This window comes from Coturnix japonica, chromosome 13 (genome assembly GCF_001577835.2).
Source record: "Coturnix japonica isolate 7356 chromosome 13, Coturnix japonica 2.1, whole genome shotgun sequence".
Classification (NCBI taxonomy): Eukaryota; Metazoa; Chordata; class Aves; order Galliformes; family Phasianidae; genus Coturnix; species Coturnix japonica.
The window spans coordinates 8998651-9009356 of NC_029528.1; the positions used below are offsets into that span (position 1 = coordinate 8998651).

Genomic DNA, 10706 nt, shown 5'->3' on the forward strand with positions numbered 1-10706 from the left:
AAGGCACCAATCAGCGCTGCTTCCCTGGAGCATGCGCGTTGCCTGATAGAGAACTTAGCACTTCCGACGTTTCACTTCCGATCGGGGTGGAACGGTTTGTTCCCCGTCCCTTGTGTCACATGTCGGCTCCGTTCGAGGAGCGCAGCGGGGTGGTTCCCTGCGGGACGCCATGGGGCCGCTGGTACCAGACCCTGGAGGAGGTGTTCATCGAGGTGCAGGTGCCGCCGGGCACGAGAGCGAAGGATGTGCGCTGTAACCTGCAGAGCAGGAGCGTGGCACTGTCTGTGTGCGGCCGGGAGGTGCTGCAGGTAACGGGAGGGGCGGTGGGAGATGTCAGTAGGATAGTAATAGGATAATAGTCTTGTGTGGGTTGGAAGGGACCTTAGAGATCATCGAGTCCAACCCCCGGGATTCGAGCCTCCTGTGTAGCAGAGCGGCACTTCTACCGCTTGTGCCACAGGGGCACACAAGAGAGAGAGAGCGAGCCGTGTGTGGCACTGAAAACGGGGGCAGTAAAGGTTCTAATGCATCAAATGCTACATTAAAAGCAGACAAACAAGCCAAGTTATTATGCAGTAAAAAAAAAAAATAGACCTCTGATAACGTGTTTAAGACTATATGTGTGGGGCATGACTGCCCTTTCCCTTTGCGGTGGAACAGAATAAGGTACGATTACATGTGAGCTTATGGCTGAGTTGCTTTTCCTGTCCTGTAATGCAGTGAATGTCTTTGCAGGGTAAACTTTTTGACTCTACGATAGCTGATGAAGGAACGTGGACCTTAGGTAATAACCTTGATCTGAGGTGACATCTGGGAGGGGGGTACAAACAAAATATGCTGCAGAAGAGTTTACCAGCATCACCCCATCCCATTCTTATTCATCCTTGTTTCTTCTTATTCCGTTTCAGTTCTGTATAAAGGGGTGATCACCTTGCCATGCTAAGAAACGAAGGTAGCACAAAGGTCTGAGGTTAATGGCAGTGTAGAAATGTTGGATCTGGGAAGGCACCATCCTGTGGCTTAGGGGGAAATATGCTTCCTAGGAATGAATGTTCGTACACACCAAAATTAGAGCAGTGCAGCTTTGTGCCTCTGCAACTTTTATTTCTCTTATTTTTTTTCCCTTCTTATTTGTGCATTGTATTTCTGGGGTAGGTGACAAAACCTACAGTCCAAAAGCATTAAAAAGCAATTAGAAAATGAGGCTAAGGTTCTTATGGAGCAAAATGCTGCTTTACTTGATAAATATTGGAAAGTTTAAGGACTGTACTGATCCATGTTATTTTCTGAAGGATTTCCATGTTATTCTAAGAGAGAAATGACTGATAGTAACTCTAAATCACTTAATGGTAGGTAATGGTGCCTTTTACAAGTAGTAACCTTCTATAGAGCTTGGCTTCCAATACTTCGTTATTCCTCTAGCTGACCTATATCTTATCCTATATTTGACCCTAAATCTTTTCTCCATCACAGCCCTCTCCAGAAGGTTTTATTTGGAATAGACTTGGACCAGAATGGTTCCACAAAACCACTGTTATGTTTTTTAGGTCAGAAAGTGAGGTGTGGCTGTACAGGCAAACTTTGCTTCCTATTTATATTTCTGTTTATTAATAACCCCCTTTGACATTGAGAACTTAAACTACCTCAAAAAAAGTCCTGTGCTTTGGCATGTTGTTGGTGAATTCAGCACAGCAACAAAAAGGCTTGCACATAGGGCACTAATGGTTGTTTCCTTTTTTTCCCTCATTCAATAGAAGACCGAAAACTGATACGAATTGTTCTGATGAAGACTAATCGAGATGCTGGAAATTGCTGGACATCTCTGTTAGAAAATGAATACGCTGCTGATCCTTGGGTTCAAGACCAGATGCAAAGGAAACTTACACTGGAGCGATTCCAAAGAGAGGCAAGTCAAAGGCCCCCACTTTACTGCTTGTGTTTTGTGTTTGCAGACATGGGTTATGGTCATGAAAGCAGAGTAAAATTGTTCTGCTGTGTAGTGCCATGGAAACAGATGGTAGTTCAAGATGGAGATGCGTACACACATGATATGTCAGCATACTATCAGGAGGTGCTTCTGTCTGTAGCCTGTGTGAAGAATTGGTGAAAAATTGAGTTGCAGGGTGCTGTGTTGGTATTTTAAGGTTTTGATCCATAATTGTAACAAATTGTCACTGAAGATAGGCTACCTATATTTCTGTTATTATCTAGAACTGTGTCATAGCTCTATGTATAATAAACTTGTAACATCTTTCTGTGTTGAATAGTTTGTGTATAACATCAGGTGACTGAAACGAGTTAACTCAAAAATTGCTCTGCCCTTTAACTAAACTTGCTTAAATTATTCAGACACAGCTCCAGTACTCAGCTATTCCTATTCATCTCTACAGAGTTTTAGAAACTTAATAGATGGATCAGCACTACAACCAAGATGATAATTTATATCAATGTTTTTATCTAGTATGGGGGCTACTTTTTTTTCATCTAAAATTGTAATTTCAAGGCATGTGAAAAAACCAGAGAATTTTCTTAAGAGTTTTCTTGATATTTCTTCACTGGGAGGTTGAAGTGCTTGCCTAATGGAGAATGGCATTACAAAGGAATTTCAGCAGTGGGCAATTAAATGTTTGTTAATGCGTTCTCCTGGCAAAAGAATTTCAGTGTTAATAATCCAGTTAACAAATTGTACCTTTATGTCCTTGTTAGAGTGGTAGAATGTTGCAAGAAATGTTATTTTTTTCTTTGTATCAGTTCTGTTAAGAATAATCTGTATGCTGAACTTCTGTCTCCATCAGAACCCTGGATTTGACTTCAGTGGGGCAGAAATTTCTGGAAATTACAGCAAAGGAGGACCAGACTTCTCTAGCCTTGAAAAATGAACTGTTTGCAACTGTGTTCCTTGGGAGCAATCACAGATTACACTGGAGGACTGGAATATGTAACTGGTGAAGACTTCAGTGATCTATCCAGCAGATTGTTGGCAAGTAATCACTTCAGTGAAGAGTAAGGAGGTCTATTCTAGTAGAGCGAAGAGGAAGTGTTAGTAGCTACCTTTTAACATCAACTTTCTAGTAACTTTCTAATGTTAAAGGGATTAAATACACAAAAGGAAATTACAAATGGAAGCAGAACTTGTCTTTTTCTCACACCATGGTTAGCTAGTGAGCTATAAATACACCACTTGTCTATGCAAGAATATCTTGTTTGCTGTTGAAAATGGACCCTATAAGCAAAATACCTAATGTTTTTATTTAACATGCAACATGGAACATAGCAGGAAGGCTCATTACAAATTCTGTTTTAGCAGCCTGGTAAGAATTTGTAAATGTTATTTTAAGACAGTGGTTTAAATAAAGAAAACTACTGGATTTTGCCTGAAATGAGGTTTTACAACCCCCTGCGCTGCCAAATATAATACTAGTGAGAAATGCTTGCTACCAGACCAGTTAAGTGACACAAGAAAAATGAGAAGTCGGATACAAGTCTGAATATAAATAATTGTGTTAATGCAATATAGTAATATATGGATTTTTGAAAGTAAGAGGATATAGCAACTTCTAAAAGGAGCAGTAAGTCCCTAAGTAGAAAATAGTATCTTCCATCTATTCCTTACTGATACACAGCATAAGAAGATGCAGCTGTAAATTTTGTTAGGTAGTTCGATAGTCACATCTTAAACTTAGCTATTGAATGATATAATACTTGGCATTTCCCAATTTCTTATTTTCTCCTTGTTCTTAGAGACAAAGGCAAGGAGCCCTCCAGCTGCATTACGCAGGACAAATGCTGTGTCAAATTGACTAAGAAAACGTGATAGTATTCTGAACCCTGAAAACACTGCCTACAGTTAGGTCCTAAGCAGGCAGCTCACTGGTGATCAATTGCCAGCAGCTGTCTATCATATTGTTGAACCTTATTTTTAAAATGGCATCATCATTTTAGTTGGCATATGGCAAAAATGAAACCATAGCTGGAAGAGAGCTTTCTTGTACCATTAAGGAAGCACTTAGTACTCATAAGATAACCAAGTATTCTTCTACCCATGTAATCCTTACACAAATACATAGTAGGTCCAAACACCATGCTTGGGTTTTAGAAAATTTGCCTTTCTGTGCAAACCACAGTACAGTTTTTTATCTGAGGTATCTTTACCACAGTCCTGGTTTAGAAGGTAGATAGTATAGCTAAGGAATGAATGAGGCTGCTGCAAAAGGTAGAACTGAGGACAGAGATAGTAAGTAACTATTAATGCTGCTTCAAAGCACTGAGATATCATTCAGTGCAAGAGTGTTTCACTTTACAGCAGTTACATTTGTTTACACAGGAATGTTTTTTATTCTTTATGCTTACACAAGTTCAGAGTAGCATCTGATGCTTACTGCATGAACAGTTTTATAGTATATTCTTTCCAAGCTAAGTTTTCTCATATTTTCTTCTTCACGAAGTGCTGTTTTGTGCTTCATAAAGTATGTGTTGAGCCATTATAGCTTGCAATTATTTTAGGAGCACAAGTTTAAACTATTCGGTTTGCTGCTTCTATTGTCTGCTGTGGTTTATTTCCTGAACTGGAGTCTACTCTGTTTGCAGTTATTATTTCACCAGATGATGGTTTGTATTCCATCTTGCTGGGATTCCATCCCTTGTTTCTTAAATAAACCATAAAAGATGTGACATATGCACAGAGTTGGATGTGTGATAGTTTATACAGTGACCTACTTTATAGAAAATATTACTGAGCAGTCATCCACGTTGCTGTTTGTTATATAAATGGGCAGAGGCCACCCTACAGGCATTTTTTCATACCTCCAGTGCAAGATAAGGTCAGATAGATCAAAGGATAAACTGCCTTTAATGGATGTGTTAGGCACAGTAGATGGCTAAACTTTTATCTGGTCAGCTCAGTCCCAACACTGAAACCTTGGAATTGGCAATGTAGGTTCTTCTTGATCTTAAAAGTCCCATCTGTGTAATTACTACAACACACAGAAATAGATGATACGTACTATTAGATACAGAGGGGAAGGTATTTGAAGTCAAATTAACACAGTGTAGTCTTTAGGCAGTCTAGGTGCACCAAATCATTTGAGATGCCAAAACAAACCCAGCCAAGCTCAAATAATTTGATCAAGTTTTGTTTTGTTTTCCTTTTTGCTTTCCTAGCCTTTCTCATTGCAGCTTCAACCTCTTAAAATACATCCTTAGTCTCCTATCTCTTGCACAGAGGTTGACCAGGTCGCATTCAGCTACAAGCAGCTTTGTGGACTTCCTATTAAAACATCTTGTAATACACTAGAGAAAAAAAGAAGTTACTCAGTTATTTGCATTCCAATGTTTAATTGAAAGGTACATATCTTGAGATGTCACAATACCAGCACAACTGCACACTGCGTTTTGTTCTCTCCAAATAAGCTGACTGCCCATTTGTCTACATCACCTGTGTTCCTTTCAGAAGCCAGCATAATGCACGTATCACACTGGTGGATGGAAAACCCAATTCAATATGCAGCACAACCATTCCCATGAGTCTACGAGAAAGCTTGATTTATCCAGTACAGAGCTTTGGAATGTAGTTTTCTGTGAGAAGTTTCACTAGGTTGAGAAAACTGAATAATCTCCCCATCCATTATTACCATAAAGGAGATGGATTTGGTAGGCTAGCTTGGTAAGTCCACAGTATTCCAAACATGCAGATTCCTTCCTTCTCCACTGACTCCATTCATACAACAACCGACTTTTAACAGAATTCAAGGAGTCATAAGCAACATTCTCCAAATCATCCTACATCTTACATACAATAACATGTTCTTTTTGTTCACTTTCACATTAGTACCAGCAGCATGATACATTTCAAGGACTGACTTAATTTTAAGGCAAAAACAGCAATTTAGTAAGCTGTTAAACAGTCTATGATTTTCCTCATCTTGAGTAGCCTTTAAATAGGAGCATAATGGAGCTTGAACAGTTCTGACTGCTTGTCCTTGTTCAGTATCAGCATTTACTCCTTGGACAGTAGAACCCTGACAAAATGGTACCCAATTAGGAGCAGGTGCTGCGGTGCTTTCTCCCCAGCCATCACTAGGTATTATGAAGTTTCCACACACTCACCCTCATCCATAATCTCAGCAAACCACACTTCTTACATAATACTGATGTTACTGATGCACTGTTAATGGCTACACAATAGGAATCGCAAAGCCTTACCATGAACCCAAACTGGAATTAAAAGGCCAGCACCCTACCCCATAGGAACACAGATGCATGCTCCTGTCCAAACAGAACGTCAGGCGGACTGACCAGCATGTGTTCTTCCTATCAGTACTGAGTAAGATGGGTCTTTAGTTTGCCTGAGACACTGAAGCACCATGCTACTGCAGATGATGTTTACCTAGTGGCATGTAGTCTTTGGAAAGTGAACCAATTTTTTTCCATTTAATATATAATTCTGCATCTGCATTTACTGTAAAACAAAGTTAGATTACACAAGCTGCTCTATAAACTATAAGGTATTAAATTATTTGCATCTGTATTGTGACATTTTACTGTTTAAATAGTAAGTCATCTAGTAAGTAAGACCAAAAGCTAATATTAGGTATCGTAGTCATCATGGAAAAGAACATTTGCTGCAAGGAATTCTAGTCTGAACTGCTACCAGTTGTATTCTTATATTCGGTATTCTTGCAGAGTCAAGTTCTTCACTTTTAAGTTGTTTCTCAAATCTTCATCTGTCTATGAACAGTTTTCAGGCTGCTTCTCTCCTTTTATTGTACTCCTGTAACACAAACAAAACAACCATAAAGAACAATCAACTAACAAAGGGATGACTACAAGAATAAAGCACAAAAGAGACTTTAACACAGAAAGACAGCTTTTAAAGAAGATACGTAGCCTTCCGAATTAAAGTCTAGATGAGGAAGTAATGCATGATTGCTCAGTTAATCAACTGCAATGTGCGTGATCAAATGAGTTTCAGACTTTACTAAATGGACAGCTATTCAACTTGAAGTGTATGAAGCTGTCGTTAAGTGGCTTCAGTGAACTACTGCAACAGATTCTAAAAGGCAGCTGTTTCCTGTTTGATTCTTTCTGTGATAGGAGCAAGCTAAGTATTTCCCCTGCTTTTTGTTTTACCAGTTTTACTCTGTATATAAGTTTGAATGAGGTTCCAATGTCTGTAGAATACTTTTCTGCTCCCAAAGTACATCAAAGCATCAGTTCCTTTTCCAGTGTTCACGTATTAGGTAGCCACTTCTTTAGGTACATCACAGGCTCAAGCATGAACATGAGAACAGACCAGCCTCTGTGACAGGCCTACTACATCTACGTTTACATCTCCAACAGGTTACCTATATGGACTAAGAAACTTTGAGATAGTTAACAGCTAATTAATTCTACATTGTGAGAAGCTGCTTTTACAGGTTATTACCTATTACGAGCTGGTTTCTGGAATTGTAGGAAGGTGTGTTATTCTATAATAGCTATGTTTAAGCTGCCGTGCTGTACGTCCAGACACGATCCATTTTAATTTCTGGACATTTGGTTTGGAACACTTGCTCGAGGAATATTCTGTAAGGCACTTCAACACCAACTCCTTCCAGAAGGTCAAATCTCTGTTGTTTATCTAAATAGTGAGACAGAATCCATATGTTACTAACTCATTACATCCTTAAATTACATATGCATTTTTAGCTACTTAAGATAAAAAGCCAAACATCTCAAGCCAGATGGAAGATAAAAAGAGGAAAATAGAAACCAGCACATCAATAGAACTCCCCTCCCCCCAGCGAGAAAGCTTTCACATGCATTTTTATTCCCACACCCTGAAAAGCTTTATCCATACCTTGGACTGCAACTGCAGAAATTCCAGTGCCTCTGTCAATTCCAGTAGTTTTTGTTCTTCTATCTCTAGTGCCAGAATAGACAGTGCTAAGACAGAAGGCTGGAGAGAGAAAGATAAGATGACATTTTTGATCTGCAACTTTAAAGTTTCTCCAGTCTCACCAACCAGCTTACAAGAAGTTTACCTTAGCTTTAGAAAACATGATTCTGCAGTGACATGCCTTAAGCTGGGTCTCAAGTCTCTCAAAATTAAGGTATCTCTTCCTGTAATAAAAACAGATAAGTCACTGTTGCACAAGAACACAACATTTATTAAGACCACTCTTCTCTAAACAAGGGCCTCATTTGTACCAGGAGAAGAACTATTTTAGTCAAGCAGGTGTTAAATTTTGACAGTCTTCATGCCCAAAATAAATCTTGCATTACAGTGGGAAAAACAGCATTATCAAAATAGATTTAGCACAAGGGAGCTTCAATGTTAACTACTAAAAGGAACATTTTTCTGAAACCCTATTTTGAAACCTTTGCAGTAAGGCTTTACAGACATAACATTCTTACACTATCACTGTTGAGTAATTTGTTTTGGGACTTAGAGAACAACACTCATTTAATGACTTTATACAACAACAAAAAAAAACATTTTAAGATAACATTACACCTCAGTATTCACATTAATATTAAGGAGGAAGGTTTTATCCTGTTTTGTTGGTTTTTCTTTTTTTTTTTTTTTGAATATCCAAAGGCCAATTACTTGACTAAATCTGCTTGTTTTCCAACATAGGCTTCCTGATCACCTGCAGCTGTTAACAAAATAAGCTTGAGATATTTTACCTTTCACAGCTTAAATTCTCATGAATGAGCGAGTGATAAAGCTGTAGAAACTGGAAGGCTGTTGTTGCTTTGACTTTCCAAGACAGCTTCTCCAATACGATTTTCTCCATTCTCATCATATCAGAAACAGTGAACCTATACTGGCTTATTCGAATTAAGTCGGTGGCTAAGGGAACATTTCTCTCTTCTTCTGTCGCCTTCACAGCCAGGTAGAAGCAGCTCAATCCAACACAGCCCAAGTGTTTAGGCTGTACCTAAAGAAAAGTCAAAGTTTTTTGTTACTTTTAAAGAGGGAAGCCTTAAATAAACCATTTCAATATGCAAGTACCAAATTATATGTTATTTTAGGGGAAAAAAAAAAAAAAAAAGATTTGGTAGAACTAGTTTCTTAATGAGGTTGTGTAGGACCTAAAGTGTTGTACATATTGGCTTATCCCAAGAATTTAGTGTATATACATATATACACACATATGTATGTATGTATAAAAGGGAACCACAGAGAATCTGTAAGGGCATGTTTTGGATTCAGAAGTCTCATACTCCACCCAGCCTTCTGATTTTTAAGGGACATACTAACATACAAGAAAGTCAAGCATTTGTCTTGGACTAATTGGAATAGCAGTAATCCTGTCTTGTTAAGACAAATAACCCAGGTCAGCATGCCAAATACATGCTAAAGAACAGAATGCTAGCTAGACACTCATTTTACATGATTAATAAATGCTGAACAGTATCCCAACTCTTGTTATACCTAAGACACACTAGTGGGTTTAAACAGCAGTAAACTGTGAGGTAATTCAGCGTGTTCTTGGGTATGTGCAACAGGCCAGACAGCCTGTCTCGATCTAAAGCAATAACGCAGCCTGCATTTCCAAGCCTACGGGCACCCTCAAGTTGGAACAGACGCCCCCTTCCTTCTCTTCTTCAGAGGAAGCATCTTTCTTAGCACTGCTGAAATCCAACCAGGGAAAGCCATTTTTTAAGCTCTGCAATCAGGATCTGGGGAAGGAGCTTAACCTTTAGCCATCTAAAAACAAAGCAAGACCTTCTACATAAACAGGAGCAAGGTCGCAGCGAAGAGAAGCTAACGAGGTTATACTTTAAACAGCCATACCTTCATTTTGGACAAGAATCTATCTAAGAAGTTGACAGCCAGCGAGAAGGTCTCCGTGTGGAAGCCGAAAAACTGAGTTAAGCTGAGCAGATCCTTCACTTCAAAGTCTCGCAGCCTGGCGGTCATTCGGAGCCCGTTATCATGGGCAGCCTCGATCAACCTCAGGCCCGAACCTTTCGGCTGACACCGCACCTCCTGCTCCAGCAGAGCTGTGAGTTGGTACAGCAGCGCGCGGGCATCGCTGCTCACGAGCGTCTCGATCATCTGCAAGAAGAAACAAGTTCCAACGCAGCCCCACACACACACACACACACACACACTCACAACACCGAACCACCCCGGGCCCGACGGGGCCGCGCACGCGCCGCCCGCACAGGACATGTCCGGGATAAGCCCGGGCCTGTCCTCATCCACCTCGGGGCCGCACCGAGCGGGTACGAATCGCCCACCGCCCCGCTCTGCACCGCCAGCGATGCGGGCACGGCGCGGAGAAACCCGAACCGCCGGCTGTTGGGTCCGACTCCGTGCCCTTACCTTGTGGCCGCCTCACTGCTTCCTTCTGCCGGGGGAAGGTCCCGAGGCGCTGCGCGAGCCTCAACCCTTACACAGCCCCCACTCACCCGGGTGCCGACCCCCACCCGCACGGTGCCATAAACCCGTCTCGGCTCCGCTCAGTTACACCGCCCCCCGCTCCGCTCCGCCCGGCCCGGCCCACCCCGCGGGGCTGATTGACGTTCAGCCTGCTGTGCTGCTCTGCAGCTCCATCTAATGGCGGCGATGGAACATGGCCGGTGTTGGAAGGCGTGCACGTGGAAGGTACTTCGTCTACTGAAACTTTTTGGGGTGTTATTTCGGATGTTTCACTATTTAGATCCATTGACTAAAAGCAAATGATCCCTTGTGGTGTGTGCTTGTGGAAGTGTTC

The 10706-nt window shown here is 40.9% G+C and overlaps 2 protein-coding genes across 2 annotated transcripts; one reads left to right on the top strand and one right to left on the bottom strand.

Moving 5' to 3' along the window:
* Positions 1 to 48: 48 nt before the first annotated feature.
* NUDCD2 (NudC domain containing 2) lies at positions 49 to 4679 on the top strand. The gene is made up of 4 exons (XM_015875958.2): positions 49 to 308; positions 736 to 784; positions 1755 to 1906; positions 2796 to 4679. The coding sequence occupies exons 1-4, from the start codon at positions 120 to 122 to the stop codon at positions 2877 to 2879; spliced, it is 474 nt and encodes a 157-aa protein (XP_015731444.1). The 5' UTR covers positions 49 to 119; the 3' UTR covers positions 2880 to 4679.
* A 631-nt stretch (positions 4680 to 5310) lies between these two features.
* On the bottom strand, positions 5311 to 10500 carry CCNG1 (cyclin G1). The gene is made up of 7 exons (XM_015875957.2): positions 10316 to 10500; positions 9782 to 10045; positions 8668 to 8921; positions 8022 to 8100; positions 7838 to 7936; positions 7424 to 7618; positions 5311 to 6769 (listed from the first exon to the last, which is right to left on the bottom strand). The coding sequence occupies exons 2-6, from the start codon at positions 10043 to 10045 to the stop codon at positions 7427 to 7429; spliced, it is 888 nt and encodes a 295-aa protein (XP_015731443.1). The 5' UTR covers positions 10316 to 10500; the 3' UTR covers positions 5311 to 6769; positions 7424 to 7426.
* Between the last annotated feature and the right edge of the window lie 206 nt (positions 10501 to 10706).